At 47.0% G+C, this 19,316-nt stretch overlaps 1 protein-coding gene across 1 annotated transcript in view; it reads right to left on the bottom strand.

Annotated features, from left to right (window-relative positions):
* Positions 1–14,904: 14,904 nt before the first annotated feature.
* Positions 14,905–19,316, bottom strand: part of PLA2G4A (phospholipase A2 group IVA) — a 56,924-nt gene continuing 52,512 nt past the window's right edge. The window contains exons 17-18 of the mRNA XM_009910721.2: positions 19,145–19,302; positions 14,905–18,006 (exon numbers count right to left, since the gene is read on the bottom strand). Of these exons, the coding sequence (XP_009909023.2) occupies positions 17,875–18,006; positions 19,145–19,302 (290 nt within the window). The 3' untranslated portion in view covers positions 14,905–17,874. The remainder of the gene's footprint in view (positions 18,007–19,144; positions 19,303–19,316) is intronic.

Below are 19,316 nucleotides of genomic sequence, written 5' to 3'. Positions count from 1 at the left end.
GTTCCAGTTTCAAACTGTTGCCCCTCATCCTGTCACCACAGCAATAAGAGAAGGGGCAATTGGCACAAACTGGAACCCAGGAGGATCCATCTGAACAGGAGAACTCTGCTGTGAGGTTGCTGGAGCTGTGGAGCAGGCTGTCCAGAGAGGTGGTGGAGTCTCCTCTGGAGAGATTCCAAACACACCTGGACATTATGATTCTGGGGCAAGCTACTGTGGGTGACCCTGCTTTATCAGGGGGGTTGGACTGGATGATCTCCAGAGCTCCCTTCCAACTCCCCCCCCATTCTGCATGATTCTATCTGTGTGAAGGAATATCCTCATGCTTTTCCAAGCCACCCCCACAGCCCTATAAACTGATGTTATTAGTCGCACTGTTCTCCTGGCAGTTAATGTTGTCTCTCCCAGCTAAAGCCAAACTGCAAATAAAAAGGAACATAAAAATGCCAAAGCCCCATCCATTACAAAAGGCAGAGGTTGGCACCCCTTGTTGCTGGAATTTATGGACTGCTTTTTACTTTTATCATTTTATCTCTCTTTAATGGCAAAATCAGTTAATCCTGGATGGCATCATAAAACTTGTAAACAGAGACAGACCATAATTCAGCAAAGTCATTCTTGGAACTTTGTGACACAAATCCATGCTGTGAAGAGTGGTAGAGGTTAACTCCTTCCATTTCTGCTCCTCTTTCCAAGGGCTTGAGGCAAGCTACTAAAGGGTTATTTAGCTCATTAGCACCACTGCAGTTCCTGGCCTTTGAAGGTAGAAAGTGGCCGGAAGGCACAAAGTCCCTTAATTAGTCAGCAAAGTCCATTTAGTTTTGGAGTGGGGAGGTGAACCTGTTTGATGAGATGGTTCAAAGGATGATGACATTGGAGGGCTCAGGTACTGTGATGGCTTAGATACTGCAGGCACGAGGTGGAAACAATCATTTTCAGCTAAAATGCTCACCTGCCATCCCACCCATGGTGATGCAGACCTTCATCTGCAGTTCCTCAGCTAACGCCCCAAGGCTCCCTCAAGCACTCCACTAAACGAATGAGGTTTTCATCCAAATGGTATCCTGGGATCCCAAGGGAAAGCCATCACCATCTGCTCCTTCTTTTTTCCACATGCCACCAGGGGCTCACAGATCATCATGTAAAACCCTCCAACACATACCCTGCTGGGAAAGTCTCCTTTCCTGAGACCAGTTGCAGAACTGAAACATGTTGACTTAATTGATTATTGAAACTTTAATCAGTTATGTCTGAGTTTGGATGAATAAAAAGAGAAGCATCAGGGAACTGCACCTGTGCTTCTGTCAGCTGATAAAAAGGATGCTGGATCTCATCCTTTGATATTCTCACATCAGGCTGTGTTCTCCCTGAAGAGTAAAGTGGGTTTCTGTCAAAGGTCTGGGACGGGAGGAGTCTTAGAGAGTAAAAAAAAACACCTCCCTAAAAATAGTGAAATATAAACCAAAAACCTCCAACTAGACTGCTGATCATTTTGATTCAACAGATCAGATTGTGTTCCTACTCACAAATATGTGGTTTACAGAGGCAGTTCTGGAAGTGCTTTCAGAGATGCAGATTTTTTTTTCCTTATTTCATAGAATCATTGCCTCTTACCCTACCACCACAGACCTTTAGAAATGTATGTTTATATATAGTCCATTTTGGAGACAAACAGCCAACAAGAGCATTGAAGCACAGAATAACAGTAGATAAACAAAACACACCTTTCAAGGTGATGTCAGAAAATAGAGTTCAGCATTCAAAATGGGTTAGGAAGAGGGTAGAAACCAGTAAATATAATATAATATGACATAATATGACATAATATGACATAATATGACATAATATGACATAATATAATATAATATAATATAATATAATATAATATAATATAATATAATATAATATAATATAATATAATATAACCTTTGGGTTCTGTTGTCAGCCAGGTGTCTTCAGCACCGTTCCCCAGTTTTCCCAGATAGTGGAGGTGAAGGAACAGGAAATTAGCCTGACTTGCAGGTTCAGTATATTCCCAGGTGGAGAAAAAAATCAACCCCTTAAGGGAAAAAAAAAAGTAGATCTAAACAAATCAAAGTGCAAGTCTATCGCTTCTTGGTCTCTCATACCATGAACATAAGCTGGTGATCAGAGATACATTCAAGAAGGAAGGGTGGGACTGCTTAAAACGTGTCTGTGAAATTCACTGTCAAGAAATTTCGCTGAGGCCAGAGCATTATAAGCATTAACAAAACCCCAAACTAGATCTGCATACCAATAAACAAAACATTTTCAGGATTTAGAAAGACTGATACACCAGTATTTCACAGAACAGCAATTATGGGCAATTTTTTATGTAGCTGCTTATGTTAAAGCTTTTCCAAACACAAATGAAGGCCATACCAGGCTTAACACCAAATAGCAGTAAGGAAAATATCCCATAAATTTACCCCATAATTTTATCAAGTGAAAGGAGCTGAAGCAATGGTTTAATAACTTTATTCAAGACTACTGCATAGAATCATAGAATTCTTTCAATTGGAAAAGAGCTCTAAGATCTTTGAGTCCAAACACCAACCAAACACCTCCATGGCCATTAAATCATGTCCTGAAGTGCCATGTCCACACACTTCTTGAACACCTCCAGGAATGGTGACTCCACCACCTCCCTGGGCCGCCTGTTCCAATGCCTGACCAATCTTGCAGCAAATAAACTTTACCTAATCTCCAACCTAAACCTCCCCTAGCAAAATTTCAGGCCATTTCCTCTCCTTCTATCACTTGATAGGTTGTTTCAAATAAAAAGGCTTTAGCTGGACCCTCCTTCAGTTGCAGTGACTGAGCGACTTCTGCATTGTGGCCTTTTGGGCTGCTCCCTTGGGAGGGGGTGATCCCTTGAGGATCATATTTAGCAGAGGGAAAGGGCATTATGCTATGCTGCCTTGTGAAGTATGTAACCTCTTCTTCCTTGACAGGGGAGTCTTAGATTGGATATTAGGAAATTTTTGTCAGAGAATAGCAATAAGTTTTGGAGGGCATGGCATATGAGGAGCTGAGGGAACTGGGTTGCTTAGTCTGGAGACAAGGAGGCTAAGGGGAGATCATATTGCTCTCTATAACTACATGAAAGGAGGTATCTCGGTCCTGAGAGGGAAAGAGACTCAGTTCTTTTGAATGTTCCCATGTTGTGAAATTAGAGGCACAAATGAGGCCAAAATATGTGAGACTGGTCTTGGGGTTCCTTCTCCAAGGTAACTAGAGGATAGGACAAGAAGAAATGCACTTAAGTTGTGCCAGGGGAGGTTTCGATTGGACATTAGGAAAAACTTCTTTACTGAGAGGGTGGTCAGGCTTTGGAACAGACTGCCCAGGGAAGTGGTGGAATTGCCATTCCTGGAGATGTTCAAGAAGCTGTAGATGTGAGATGTGGCACTTCAGGATACAGCTTAGTGTTCATGGTAGTTGGGTTACAGTTGGACTCAATGCCATTTTCCAGTCTTAATTATTCTGTGATTTACCCCAACAGCTTTACTTGTACAAGGTTTATTTGCCTTTTTTTTGTTTGTTTGTTTTACTTTTATGGATTAAAAGGAAAAAAAAATCCCATAGAACATTAGCCTCAAGATGAGTGAAATTCTAGCAAAGAGGCAAAATTGTTCTAAGAGTAAGCTAGTGCTTCCCAGTTAAAGAAAGGGGTTGTATAGGAACAGCTATTTGTGCTGCAGCCAGTGTTGGAACTCTCCCTTATTTATACAGGGGAGAAAGTTGGAGCTTTACTACATGACCACAGGAGGTCACAATTGCTCCATGAGAACAGTTTCTCTGCACTGTAGTAAGAAAAACATTGCCGTCTTCTCAAATGTATTGGAGTTGCTCAACGTGTTAATGGAGCCTAAAATGAGGCAGAAGAGTCCACCTGCAGCCCTCCATCTTGCCGTGGGTTCAACAAGTGTTCCATACTCTTGGGGTCTGCCACCAGTGCCCATGCCAGGCTGGACCAAGTGCATGAACCTTCGCACCATCATTTTGTCCATTCTGCTGTGGGAGACTTCTCATGCATCAAGCCAACCCCAAATGACAATGGGCAAACCCACCAGTTTGCTCCTCACAGACAGGTGGGGAGAATAGAAACTGAAAGCTGCTCTGTGAGGATGATAGTGGCACATCACCAAACAGGGCCAAAATCAGATTTTGAGGGATAGGTTTTGCACATTGCATGGTGACTGTCAAGAGAGGGAGGAGACTGGTTTAGCTGGTCCAAAAGGCAGGTATGCAAAAAAAAAACCAAAAGGCCTGGAGGAAGGAAAAAGTGCAGAGTTTGGTTTTCTTGCTGCTCTTCCTCTATGATGCCCATGCCTGTCCTGTCCAGGCTGCCTTCCTGTGTCTGGCTGTGAGCATGGGGCTGCACTGGCAGCTCCCATGCACCACCTCTCCCTCCCTCCTTCCCGGGAAAGAAAAGGTCCTGGTGGAGGACAGCTCTGGTCTTTTTACCCGCTGGAAAATAAGCTGGAATTCCCATATAGGTATAAGCACTAAGTCAGTGAACAGCACAGCGTGTCAAGCTGGATGGCTGTGGTACCATACTGCTGCCCTTGCCCTAAAAGTGAATTACTTGGCTTCTAGTTGAGGGCAATTTTGACTGTTCCTGGTTTATTTTCCCCTATGTAAGGCAAGAGCCTGGCTGGACTTGGCTCCCTCCTGAAAGGGCCAGGGACTAGGACTGACTTCAGCAGATGCCTACCATCTCTCCAGCTAAATAAAAAAGGAAGACAGGAAGGAAGACGCCCACCCCACTTTCTTTCCTCCTAAACACGGTGGGGGGCGGTGTGTGACTCCTCTTTTTGGGAGGATTTAATATTGCCCTGGGCAGAGGAAAACGATTCAGGGAGAAGAAACCCCTCTGCAAGGTGTTGTTGGAGCGGCTTTAGGGCTCAGATGAACTACGCTGGGAGCGCCCCGCAATGCTCCACTCGGCAGCAAAGCGCCGAGGCGGGCTGGTTGCAGGATGGTTTCCTGCCCTAGGGGCGAGCGGCCGCAGCAGGCAGCTGTCGCGAAAGCCGCAGCGAGCCCTGCCGCTGCCCGGGCAACGACGGGAGAGGCCGAGGACGGGAACGGAACCCAGGGGGCGCTCGCTGCGGGGAGCCCGGCCCGGCCCGCATCGGCACAGCTGGGGCACAGCAGCTTCTCCTGAAGTCGGGGAACGCCTGGCCTGTGGAGAACTGCTCCGAAAGTTGGGGTGCTTGCAGATTCAGCACGTTGGCTGGTGGCAGGCAGGAAAGGAAGGGACATCCCCGTACACTGACCGCAACAAGCAGTGACCGCGGAGGGATCGACGGTGCGACAGGGTGCGGTGGGAGAACACCACCTCCCACGGCAGACACCTGACCTGCCTTAGCCTGCGAGGTCTTAACGCAAGATGCTGCTGAAGAGTCACTGGCCTCCCAAGGAAACGAGGCCTGCCCACATGGCTTTGCCTTGATGCTCCCTCCCCCTGCTGTAGCTTTTCAACCCACCAACCAATTGTGGTGAAAGGGTTTTGGTCACTGTGATGACAGCAACAGGATTGCAAAGATGAATCTCAGCAATTTGATAGCCCCCTTCGTGCCTTCAGAAAGGAAGAATTTGAGATGTGATGAAAACTCAAAGGTGTTTGGGCATGCAGGGTTGTTCTTTGCAGGTGTGAACAGGCTGTGGTTGTCTTGGATGAGAAAGGAACCACAAGAGTGCAGAAGGAAGTGGTTGTCTTGGTTTGAAACACTCAGCCCTCTCCCTCTGTAGTAAATAGTCCAGACTCACATTGCATCCAGGAGAAGTGATGTTAAGGGCTGCTTTTCTTACAAATGTAGGAAAACTTCCTACAGGTCTCTGGGTTTTGGGTTGTATCTGGAGAAGGAGGCATGCAGAAATGTGATGCTTCTGGACTTATGTGGGCACAAGGGTGGAGGAGGTAAAGAATGTCTACACAGCCCCAGCTTAGGCCATCTTCTTACTGCCAGACAGGGACATGACAAAAAGGCAGTGACTGACCAGAGAAGATGGAGCAATGCTGTCAGTATTCATTGCAGGAATGAGGAGTTGGAAAGGAAGTCTCCATTGATCTCCCAGTAGAGAGGCCACCAGCCCTGCAGCTTTTTCTGATGCACAAAGCTCATGTTTTATCCTGGGATGGCTGCACTGATTTAACAGTGCCACCTGCGACTACCATCTCTGCAGTATCAAGAGCACTGCAAATGACAATTTGTTTTGCAGGCCACCATACCCTATCTGTGGGCATGCAGAGGCCAGTGGTCAGGAAAAGCCAATCCCACAGCACAAATCACTGGGAGTGAGAACAGGAGGGCTCTGCCCTGACAGAGCAGGGCCACCGCTTACAGTGCCACTGCCATGTTTACTAAACTCCTTGGGGCTCTGTGCACACAGGGTCTTCAGCAAGCAAGCCCATGTGGCTTGCTGGCCTTCAGAGAGAAATGGAATTATTTAGCAAGACTTTCTTTTTCCAAAGTTTTCTGGTTTGTTTGAAGACAGTGAAATGCATAATGGATTTAGGTTCCTCTTCCCTAGAGAGATCCTGGCATTAAAATGGAACTGTGGGGAAGGAAAGCTGCCAATCCATACACAGAGGTGGAATAGATGCTTGCCCTTCTCTGTGGCTCTGTGCAAGCCCAGACAGACCCAGGGAAGAGAGGCCAGCGCAATACTTAAGGCTGAATTGATGCCAAACTGATGTTGCTTTGCGTGTGAGTGTGACAGGCCTTACTCAGGTGCAGTAATGGGTTAGGGCTTTGTTCCTCTCTTTCCTGCTGTAGCTTTTAAATCCATGTAACAGGTTAATGCATGGTAAACAGGTTAACCTGCCTGTTTCCCACCAACACAGAAGTGAGGGAAAGTAACACACACACACACAAACCCCTCTGGGTTGAGATAAGAGTTTATTATAAATGAGATAACATAATGCACCTTAGCCTGTTTGCAGAAAAAGCACGGCAGAAAGCAGCAGCGAGCAGAAAGCTGACAAGCTAAAATCTGAAGCTCTCACTGCTTTCACTCTTTGTTCACTTCCCTTCCAAGTTTCCCTGTTTTGGAATCTTGACTTTGAAGAAGAGTGAGAACGTGACTCAAGGATGTGTCAATGCTTCCTGTCACAGGAAGAAACAGCTTTTCTTTGGAGGAGTCCCACTGAAGCCATGCAGATGTTTTCAGTGATCCTTGGTGTGTTTCTGGCATTCAGTATCTCTAGGCCAGCAAAGTGCAGGGCACAGCACAGTCAATGGGAGTTTGGTGGCATGAAGCCTCCATGTGTGTGCTGCTGTGGTTCTGTAGGGCCGGAATTTGCTTTGTCTTGGAAAGGATTGAGGCAGCAAAGCATTTTTGGACATTACCTGTCTGTCTTAACCCCTGTCTCATCTTAAAGGAGCCAGAAAGCAGGAAAGAGACAAATGATCCTATTTTATTCCTGGAGGGACTGAGTTTTTCTTCCTCCTGCTGTCAGGACTGGGGCCATTGGCTGCTTCGGTCGTCCGTCTGTCTTGCGAGTTGAGGTGTTCTCCAGTTGTTCCCAACCCTGATCCCAGCTGTTCCAGGAGAAGGTTGGCCTCAAGCTCTAGTGGCTTTGCTGCAGTGATGAGAGGAACCAGGCTGGAGAGGGGCTCACCTGATTTCACAAATGGATGCTGTCCCCAAGGAGAACAAGCAGGGGACCATTAATTTCCAAACTTAGATACTCACAGGCTCAAGCACTGCTCCTCTGCTTACCGGGAATAATCACAGATAGGACTGAGGGGACCACCTGCATCTGCATCTTGGTGTCCAGTCCCTTGTTGTCACAGCCAGGCATGGCTGAGGGGCAGAAGAACTCCAGTATCTCTAGGAAATGTTGATCCCAGTGGTGTCCAGGCCCATGTAATGTTCAGAAGGCCACTGAGGTGCAGGTTTTCAGTGCCAAGACAAGAGCAGGCAGACACATGGCAGAGTGCTGATGGACTCAGCACTGCCTTGCAGCAGAACAGAATCACAGAATCAGCCAGTTCCTCAGTTCTGTACTCAAGGAAATACTGAATTGGCCATCTAAAAAAAACCTTAGGTCCGTGCAGTGGCTTTTCTTCATTTGATGCTTTGGACTGTAACTCCATCTCTCTGGAAGGAGTTCACCCAAAACAAAGCCACCCTGGACACATTTTCCTTTCTATCCTTCTCTGCACGCTAAACCATGCAGTCTGCTTGCAGCAGAGGTCAGTGCATGACCACAGGCACCACTTTTGGGTAACTGGCAATCAGACAAAAGCAGCCCTACACCACACCCTGGGAAGAACCTGCTTGACCAAGAACAGCTACTCAGTTTGACAGCCCTATCCATGCTGAGGAGGGTGTCACAGCTTTTGATGTCCCGGTGAATGATGTTGTTGGAGTTGAGGAAGTCCAAGTCCTGCAGACAATGACAGATCAAAAAGAAACAGGAGGGTCAGAACAAAGGACATGGTTGTCTCACAGAAAAAAGGAAATGGCTCTAACAGGTTTAATTTCTAGATGAATTGTGAGCAATGCCAGAATATTGTGTTGTTAATAGGTATAGTCTGCTGCTCCAACACTAGCAGAGTTATAACCTTCTAAATGAAGGCACAGGAGTATGAAGTGGATCACTTTAGGGTGGGAGGTGGCATGACAGAGATTTTATGGTTAGGCTCTCTAACAGATATGAAAGGGCCTGTTAGTCCTTTGTGAGAAGCCAACATTCCATTTTGGGTGGAATCATAGATTCATAGAATTGTTTCAGTTGGAAGAGACCTCTCAGATCATTGCATCCAAACATCAACCTTAGACCACCATGGCCATTAAACCATATCCTGCCAAGCTGAAGACTCTGAGAAGTTAGTCTCAGTTCTAATTCTGCCAGCAGCACGTTCGCTTCGGCAGGCAAGGAACGCAGCACAGACACACTCTAGGGAAAGGGTTAAAAGCCACGAAGTGGAAAACAGCAAAAGTGAAATAGAACACAGTAGGAGTGTGAAAGAGTGGAACAGCAGGTGCAAGAAGTGCAGTGATCCTGGCAGGCAGTTCACTTCATGTGGCCTCTCCTCTCCAAATTGTAAAAGCAACAGAGAAACAAAAGCCTCTGGAGAGGACATCACTACCATTCTTACCACCTGTTGAGAAGGACTCTCCTGTCCAGATCACCAGAAGCACCCTTGGGATCCCTTCCCTCCCTACAGACAACTGCTCTCTGTCCTTCTTCCATCCACATCTCCATAACAACTTCAGACTTTCAAGAAATAGAATTTTAAATTAACCTATTTTCATTGGAAAAAAAAACTTTCTCTGGACTTTTTTTTTTCCCCCCCACATCAAATGAAAATATCCTGTATTAATTTCAAAACAAGAAGCTGTTAGTGCAATTGTTAACATTTCACAGCCTTCCAAAATCCATGACCTTTGAAGATGTATCTGGCAGGTTTGGGGCAGTTCTGAAAGTTTCCTTAAATTCTGAGATCACTTTCATTAGGGACTTACCTGGTGAATTTCACAACAACTGTAGATATTAGGTGTAGAGATAATTGTGAGTAGAAATACAGAGCCTGGTGTGACTGCCCTGAAGCAGAAATCCAGAAGAAGATGGGTCACATTTTGATGCAGTATTTTTGGTATCTCCCGGCCTCAAGATTACATAATCCATTATCAGGAAGAGAAAATAAAGCAGGTAGCTCTTTCCACATGGCTTGTGAAATAATCCCAGCCTTGTCTACAAGGGTAAATATTAACTAAGAAGGAACTAGGAGTATTGTTTGGTTATGAACTGGAAACTTGAAACAGTAGTGGAAAACAGTAGTATCACAGTATCACTAAGGTTGGAAGAGACCTCAAAGATCATTGAGTCCAACCTGTCACCACAGACCTCATGACTAGACCATGGCACCAAGTGCCACGTCCAGTCCCCTCTTGAACACCTCCAGGGGTGGTGACTCCACCACCTCCCTGGGCAGCCCAGTCCAATGGCGAACGACTCGCTCAGTGAAGAACTTTCTCCTCACCTCGAGTCTAAACCTCCCCTGGCGCAGCTTGAGACTGTGTCCTGGTGCTGGTTGCCTGGGAGAAGAGACCAATTCCCTCCTGGCTACAGCCGCCTTTCAGGTAGTTGTAGAGCGCGATGAGGTCTCCCCTGAGCCTCCTCTTCTCCAGACTAAACAATCCCAGCTCCCTCAGCCTCTCCTCATAGGGCTTGTGCTCAAGGCCTCTCACCAGCCTTGTTGCCCTTCTCTGGACACGTTCAAGTGTCTCGATGTCCTTCTTAAACTGAGGGGCCCAGAACTGGACACAGTACTCAAGGTGTGGCCTAACCAATGCAGAGTACAGGGGCACAATGACTTCCCTGGTCCTGCTGGCCAGGATGCCAGGATGCCATTGGCCTTGGCCACCTGGGCATGCTGCTGGCTCATGTTTAGGCGGCTGTCAATCAGCGCCCCCAGGTCCCTCTCTTTTTGGCAGATATATGACAGTTATTTAGTAGTCCTGTATGGATGAAGAATCCCAAAATCCCAGCGTGGTAGGGGTTGGAAGGGACCTCTGGAGATCATCCAGTCAAACCACTCTGTTAAAGCACCCACAGCAGCTTGCTCAGGATCACATTGTCCAGGTGGGTTTGGAATATCTCCACAGGAGACTCCGCATCCTCTCTGGGCAGCTGGCTCCAGAGCACCAGCTCCTGGGGGCATCTCTTACTTGCTTGGCACAGCACATCAGACTAAGGGAGAAAAGGTTTGGGCTCAAAAAGAAAATAAAAACACAAAGAGAAGAGGAGGTGCCCGGTACAAACACAGGGAAGGTTGCAGATGCCAAATGATTACCTTACTTATTTGCTGGCATGCTCTTGTCCCATGCTGCCTGAAAAAAAGAAGACACAGAGGGAATGCAGTAACAGGAAAAGGTCTACAGTGTGGTGGGCTATTGAAACCTGCTGTAAACCAGCTTGAAAGAAATTTGTCCACCTAAAAATTGGGGAAGTGGGGGCAAATATGGCTTTAAACAAGATATTAAAAGAGGATTGAAGCTGAGGGAGGAATAGTAAATGAGAGTTAATCAGCATTTTTAGATTTTGGACCTCCCCAGGGTCAGACAAGCACTGATTCAAAATGGTAAGAGATTCCTGGAGGTAAAACTTCTTAATTGGTGTTTTCACAGAATCCCAGCATGGTGGGGGTTGGAAGGGACCTCTGGATCTTACCCAGTCCAAACCCCCTGCTAAAGCAGGGTCATCCAGAGCAGGGTGTGCAGGCAGCGTTGGAAGCTCACCAGAAAAGACTCTGTTAGATGAATGTCAACATGCTAAGCACTGCACAGGCTGTTGGGCTATTGATTGCTCCCAACCTTGTCAGCTGTGAGTGCTGCAATGGGATGGCAAAAACAAGCTCTGGAGGCAGGCCATGGCATGTGTCTCACCACAGCACTGACTGGGCTTTCACTCACTGAGTCAAACCTGGCTTCAGCCTCAGCACTCATTCTGCTGCAGGATCCATGGGCAAACAAGGTCAGGGCTCCTCTGCACCCATCACCCACAGCACCCTGCCCTGGGGCTACGGACAGATAGATGGACTTCCACTGCTGCATCTGCCAGCATGCAGATACTGCCTGGCTGAGGCTGTGCTGTTCCTGTCGGCAGCTGACAGATTTGCGAATCTCATCAACACTGTCTGACCCTAAACCAGAAACAGCCTGTGGCAGATCCCCAGGGTTTAGCAAAGTGCAACCAGAAGGAAGGGTTTGTATGAAACTCACAGCTGCAAAACATCGCGCTCTGCTTCCCAAACCCACAGGCAAAATCCTTGCTTCAATCTCTTTTTATATCAGTCTGCTGATTCTGTTTCATGTTTTCCAGAACACACCCTAAGCAACGTGTTGGCAACAAACCCTCTAGCACGTGGTTAGCACTGGCGGGATGCTGAATGTGCCTCCTACAAGAACTTCCTCATCTTAAGCACTGAATGACCAGCCTCACAGAAGAGGCAATTTTTCATCTCCTGTCAGAGCAGCTGCTGGCTCCATCCATATATCCACCCATCCATCCATCCACCCATTCATCCATCCATCCATCCAGCCATCCTCCCAGTCACATCCAGAACATTGGCCAAGAAGCAGACAAGAAAATGGTAACAAAGGAATTGTCCAACTTCACCTATGTAGCTTGTTGTGTGATGGTAGAAGTTCTAGTTTCACACCATGGAAAGAATGAAGTTGCCTATTTATTCCTGTTCACTTTTGACTTCCTTATAAAAATACATCTGGCTGAGAATTAGGGAAGAACATAGAGGCCAAATGCATCCCAAAACACTCCAAGTTTCTCCTTTTAGCTTGGCCACAAACTTCAAGGAGGGTGCAATGGAAGAGCATTGCTCTAATTAAAGGCAAAATGGTTTTTTGAGCATAATCATAGAGTCATAGAAAGGTCCAGGCTGGAAGGGACCTCCAAAGGTCATCTAGTCTGACGTCCTGCAGTCATCAGGGACATCCCCAACTAGACCAGCCTGCCCAGGGCGTTGTCGAGCCTCACCTTGAATTATCTGCAGGGAAGGGGCTCCGTTCCCAAGGCTTTTCTGTCAGGTCTTAGGAAAACATCATAAACAAGGCTGATGACTCTAGGTGCAGGGGGAGCTGCATGTTGTCTCAAAGCACTGTCAGGATGGCTCCCCTCTGAGGGCATCAGACATCGGCTGAGAGAGCTGGGGTTGTTCAGCTTGGAGAAGGCTCCAAGGAGACCTTCTGGTGGCCTTGCAGTACTTAAAAGGGCCAATCAGAGAGCTGGGGACAGACTTTTGAGCAGAGTGTGTTGTGACAGGACAAGGGGTGATGGTTTGAAACGAAGAGAGATTCAGATTGGAGAGAAGTGAGATATTTTTGACTCAGAGGGTGGTGAGACCCTGGCCCAGGTTGCCCAGAAAAGTGATAGGTGTCCCATCCCTGGAACCATTTCAGATCAGGTTGGCTGTGGCTCGGAGCAACCTGTTATAGTTGCAGGTGTCCCTGCTGACTGCAGGGGAATTGGACTGGATGAGCTTAAAATGTTCCTTCTGACCCAAACTAGTCTGTGATTCTCTGATCCCTCCCACCCCAGCCCCTGCACCTGGGTTTCCCTTTTCCCCATTTGCCCCACGCTGTTTCTTAGCCTTGGCTGTATTTGTGGCATCCCTGGTGCCCAGGATCTCTTCTCCAGTGCTGGGGTCTCTCCTCCTACTTCATGCTGCCTCCTTTGGGACTTTGCTTCTACTCTCATACAACTTCTGACAAAACCTAAAGAGAGCAGAAATTCTTTTGGCTTGGCCTCTGGCCCCTAATTTGTGCTTGAATCAAGTTTGCGTGGAGCCTAAGGAATTCCTGTTCCTATTGTCCTGAATATTGCATTTTTTGGTCGGTGTAAAGGTTAACCACTTAACCTGATTGCCACACTGCTCGTCATTTGCATGCAAAATAGTATTGTGTTGTGGTTGTTGTCATGGGGAATTCCTTGCTGGTGAACTGGGACAGTCTTTACTTTCTACCTAGCGTGAGAAGGCTCAGGGTAGGCAGCTGAATTGGGTGAGTCAGAGGCACACACAAAGCCATCCCGCATGGGAAGTGCAGAAGCCGCAAGAGTGATGATGGGTCAATTTCCAGCTTCAGGAAACGTCTGCATGCTTTTGCTTTGAGTGAGCACGGGAGCCAGTACAGCTTATGTAAAGGCTCCTGGTTGCACAACTCAGTCCTCAGCATTCCTGAGCTCCTGGCCCATCGTGTGTAGAGCAGCTGAAGAGCTCAGCAAAACCAAGCCTACAGCGGCTCAAAAGCGGAGACCTGTGGGTGATCTGGGCTGAGTTAAAGAGCCTGTGGACACACACTTCTGCACTTCCATCCCACAGACAAGATATGCTGGGTTGGTCAGAAAGCACGGATGCAGAGGCCACATCTCCCTGCCAAAATGAATTTTCTCCTGGCTGATGCAAACTCTCCTGAGGTGAGCACTCTCCTGCTTTGCAGCTCAACGGGATTTTATTCTAAGCATCTGCTTCCACTGCTAAAGCAAAAAGACAAGCAGAGATTTCAGATGCTGATCGTGGCTGCTGGAGACTGCCTGAAGGTCCTACAGAAGAGAAACGTGACCTGTAGGCCGGGTTTGGTGCCAGGATTCCCCAGACACACAGTGCACACAGTCCTGCTCTTCAGGAACTGTGCTGACCTGCAAGGCTGGGCTCTCTGCAGTCACTCTGGGTTGGCACAATGGCACTTCCATACCCTGCAGGCATCGCCTAAAATAATTTCTCGCACCTGAAATAATTCATTCTCTAAACCCATCTTTTGCTGCCCCCTAGGTATGATATCTTTGGTTGGAAAAAAATACTGCAGCCATAAACCAGGCGAAACAGGGATTAAAGGAAGAGAAAATGAAAAACAAAAGGCCACCTAGACCTGTGGGGAAGGACCTGAGTGTTCTGGTGGACAAGTTCCCCATGAGCCAGCAATGTGCCCTCCTGGCCAAGAAGGCAAACAGTCTCCTGGGGTGCACTTAGAAGAGTGTAACCAGAAGGTTGAGGGAGGATCTCCTACCACTCTACTCTGCCTTGATGATCCAGTATTGTCTCTTTTGAGCTGGAGAGCCCAGAGCTGGCCTGACCACTCCAGTTGTAGTCTCACTGGGTCCAAGTAGAGGGTGAAGAGAATCTCCCTCGACCTGCTGACCACACTCTTCTGAATACCTCCAAAATGTTATGGTTTTAACATCTATGCTCAAAGTACAGAATTGTAAGCAAAACACTGAATCTCTTGCTCATGAGCTGTCCTGCCAGCTACCCCACCACAGAGCAGTCCCTCCAGGTCCCACACTACTGAGCTGTCCCAGATGAAAAAGAAAACATCACATCAATGATCAGAATGAAATGAGGTGCCAAAGAGAGTTACATTTTATTCTGCATTGCCTGGTAACACTGTGAGAATATGAACTATATAAAAGAGGGGAAAATAGTTCCATACAGCAGAGCAGGTAGATACTGGAAAATACAAACCACAAATATCATCACTAAGAAAAGGGGGGGAAGTGGAACCTTGAAAAAGAGAATTTTACAATAAAATAACAGTACCAGTTTCTTCCTGTATTCCAGATCTTAATGAAAACGTTTAAATTAGGCAGCAGTAGGATAAGTTTCTTCTATTTTCCCTCATAGAATCACAGAATTGTTTTGGTTGGAAAAGACCTCCGAGATCATCAAGTCCAACCATTGACCTAACACCCCTAGCACAAGAAGGACATAGAACTGCTGTATTGGGTCCAGGAGAGGCCATGCAGATGATCAGAGGGCTGGAGAACCTCCCCTGTGGGGACAGGCTGAGAGAGCTGGAGCTGTTCAGCCTGGAGAAGAGAAGGCTCCAAGGAGATCTTTGAGCAGCATTACAGTACCTGAAAGGGATACAGGAGAGCTGGGGAGGGACTTTTTACAAAGGTTTGGAGTGTTAGGATGAGAGGGAATGGATTGAAGGTTGAGGAGGGCAGATTTGGACTGGAGATTAGGAAGAAATTCTTTCATGTGAGGGTGGTGAGACACTGGAACAGCAGTGGATGTCCCCTCCATGGAGCTCTTCACAGCTAGGTTGGATGAGGCCTTGAGCAGCCTGGTCTAGTGAAAGGTGTCCCTGCCCATGGCAGCGGGGATTGGAACTCGATGATCTTTAAGGTCCCATCCAACCCAAACCATTCTATAAATCTATATAAGAGATAGAGGGAGAAATCCAAACCCTATTAACATCAAGAGGGATACTGAGACCAAAATTCCACTTAAGTATGTTGTGGAGGCACCACAAAAGACAGCAGTAACTGGATCTTGTGCACGGTGCATGGCCAGCAGGGCCCCCATCAGCTCCTGCTCTTTCCCATGTCACACACTTGCTGATGAGATGATTTCAAAGCAGGTTGAAGGTTTTGGAGGTGTGACTGCATTTTCTATGCATATGCAGTTAACACTGAGAGGGCACAGGAATGAGCTGTCTGCACAGGGCCTGTCATTATGCAGTGTACTGAAAATGTACCTTTAAAATCAGCCTTTGACACAGGAACTACAGCACATTCTTCACCCAGCAACATTTTTGCTGTCCCCAGTAAGCACTAGCATGGTCCTCTAGCAGAAACATGGTGGTCAGATGGAAAAATCACCTCTAATTTCTCTTTGTCAGCAATAAGAACTTAACTTCTTCCTTCAACTACTGTTAATTAAGAAGCCTTATCAAGAGGTTTCCTAAGAAATCAGGAAGAAATTCTTTAGAATGAGGGTGGTGAGACACCGGAACAGGGTGCCCAGAGAAGCTGTGGATGCTTCATCCCTGGAAATGTTTAAGATCAGGTTGGATGAGGCCTTGAGCAACTTGATCTAGTGGGATGTGTTCTTGCTCATGGCAGGAGGTTGAAACTGGATGATCTTCAACAACCCTTCCAACCCAAACCATTCTGGGATTCTGTGATCTTTACTCTTGGGTTCTCCAAGAACCATCACCCTCTCCCTGGAGGTGTTCAAGGCCAGGATGAATGAGGCTTAGAGCAACCTGGTTTGGAGATGTCTCTGCCCATGGCAGGGGGCTTAGAACTAGATAATCTTTAAGGTCCCTTCCAACTCAAACCCTTCCATGATTCTAGTGTAATTTTGTGGAGCAAGAGAAAGAAGTGCCAAGAGGCTGGATGCACACACTCTTAAAACAGTAGTGGACTTCACTTTTTGTGACAATACTTGAAATTAAAAGATTCAGGCGCAGGTCCACCTTAGCATCAGATGCAAAAGCTCTACAAGCATTAATAAGCAGCTGAGGAACCTTTTCTCTAAGATGCATAAACCCCATTTCTCTGACTCCCATCTGCTGGGGGTTTTAAGAGACACCATGTGTGAGAAATGTGGAATCGGTCAGGTCAAGACAGCCAATGATTGTTAGCCAGCAAAATCCTTTCAAGGGTAAGAAATCAACCCTGACACAGCTGGTAAGCAGCCAAATGACTGAATGTACCTCAGGGGGAACTGCTGGAGTCTAGTGGTGGTCACCAACCTGGGCTTTTAAGACCACAGTAAGAGGAAAGCTTCTTATAGATACAGAGCAGAGCGGAGTATGGGCCCCAGCCCAGCTACACACAGAAAGGTGGGGGTTAGAAGGGACCTCTGGAGATCATGCAGTGCAAATCTCCCTTGCTAAAGCAGGATCACCCACAGCAGCTTGCCCAGGATCACAATGTCCAGGTGGGTTTGGAATCTCTCCAGAGGAGACTCCACAGCCTTTCTAGGCAGCCTTCTCCAGGGCTCCAGCACCCTCAAATCAAAGAAGTTCTCACTCTGTTCAGTTGGAACCTTCTCGGTTTCAGTTTGTGTCTGTTGCCCCTTGTCCTGTCACTGGGCACCACTGACAAGTGTCTGGCCCTGTCCTTTTGCCCCCCTACCCTTTAGCTCTTGCTGAACATTGATCAGATCCCCTCTGTATTGTCTCTGTTTCTAGATTTGTTTCTCCTCTGGTTCTCATTCCATCCCATGTTCCAAGACACATCCAGTTTCCATCCATCACAAACCAGACAATGGCCCCACGGTGAGAACCCAGGGCTTGTCCTTTTGTAAGTACTAAAAAGCTAGACACTGAACCCAAGGAACATCATCATCCCCAGCTGATTCCAGAGTATTTATAGTCGGGTTCTTGTCATGCTGAAATGTTTCCAGGGCTTTTGCTGAAAAACTGAGTACAAAATCATATTGACACTTGGAGAACTCATAAGCAGATGTTTGCAGGAGTTGTGCCCAGCCCTGCTCAGCAGCAGCAATGCTCTGATAATGCCTTTTCTTAATCCAGTTATAAAGACAGAACCAGTTTCTTGAAGGAGCAGGACCTCTGGCACATCCTCTACGTATGGTTGTTGTTCAGATTGTTCTTGTTAAAGAATCTCCGTGCTTCCACGCTGCTGAGGGACACGGAGCAGCGAGATGGGTTCTCCTTCCTGTATTCAATGCTCTCCTTCATAGCTTGCTTGATCACCTGGGAAAAAGGCAACAACAAGGTGTCATTCAGGGAAATAACCAACACAGAAGCAGATCAAAGAACGGTTTGGGTTGGAAAGCACCTCCAAAGGTCATCTATTCCACCCCCCCTGCAGTCAGCAGAGACATCCTCCAGTAGATCGGGTTGATCAGAGCTTTGTCGAGCCTCATCTAGAATATTTCCAGGAATAGAGCCTCAAGTACATCCCTGGCTAACCTGTTCCAGTGTTCCACCACCCTCATGGTGCAGAACTTGTTCTTAACATCCAATGTAAGTCTGCTTTTCTCTAATTTCAAACCATTGCTCCTCATCCTATCACTGCAGGCCTTTGGAAATAGTCCCTCTGCAGCCTTCTTGTAGGCCCCCTTCAGGTTGCTATTAGGTCTCCCTGGAGCCTTCTCTTCTCCAGGCCTGCTCAAGTATCCTTCAAGGCTTTGGATGGCAAAATGGCCAACACAGGAACCAAACTAGAAAAGAGCATGAACTGGTGTGGATCCTAACAGGGCCAGGCTCAAACACTGCGAAAAGCACACCCCCCCAGTACCCTAGCAGTGCTTCCATTTGGAAGATGGCCACAATGTTGCATCAGTCCTCTCAGCCAGTATTATTTATTCCACTGGAAAGCACCTTTTCAGCAGCATATTTGTTTAGTGGTTTATTACTGAGAAAAGATCATAGGTGGTAACACTTCCTACAACACTGATACTTCAAGTGCTTCAGAAAAAGAGGTCAAGTGAAAACACCAAATGCTTTTCACCTCAATCTGTGTATCTCATCCAGCACTTTTTGGGGAACCCCCGTTTCCTGCAGTGCCTGCACTCCTCTCCTTCCCGGGTCACAAGGACACAAACTGACCACACCAGTTTGTGCATGCCTTCATACAAGCTCATGAAGAATTTAGCTGGGGTATACTCCAGCCCTCACTAAAATCAGATTTTCCCACTGATCCAGCCTCAACTCTGAGAAGTTAAAAGGGCACAAGGACATGTAAGAAGCACTTTTGATGTTCTGACACCCAGGCAAACCCTGAGGTGAACCCCTGCAGCTCCGCTATGGCAGCTTTAGGGCTTACCTCACCTGCTTTTCTGTTTAATGATCTAGACCCTTGAAGGCCCTTCCACACCAGCATACGTACATCTATGTTATTGAGGGTGTTGAATTCCATCAGATCATGGAGCCTCTTGAAAGCCTCATTGGGATATTGGAAGTTGAAGGTAGAGAAGGGTGTATTTGGATCATCAAAAATATCAAAGTCTGCAAAATCCTTCTCTTCCTGAGTTTCTCTGGGAACACCTACACACAGAAGA

This window comes from Dryobates pubescens, chromosome 11, assembly GCF_014839835.1.
Source record: "Dryobates pubescens isolate bDryPub1 chromosome 11, bDryPub1.pri, whole genome shotgun sequence".
In the NCBI taxonomy this organism is placed as follows: domain Eukaryota; kingdom Metazoa; phylum Chordata; class Aves; order Piciformes; family Picidae; genus Dryobates; species Dryobates pubescens.
This window is presented reverse-complemented; position numbering and strand designations above follow the sequence as displayed.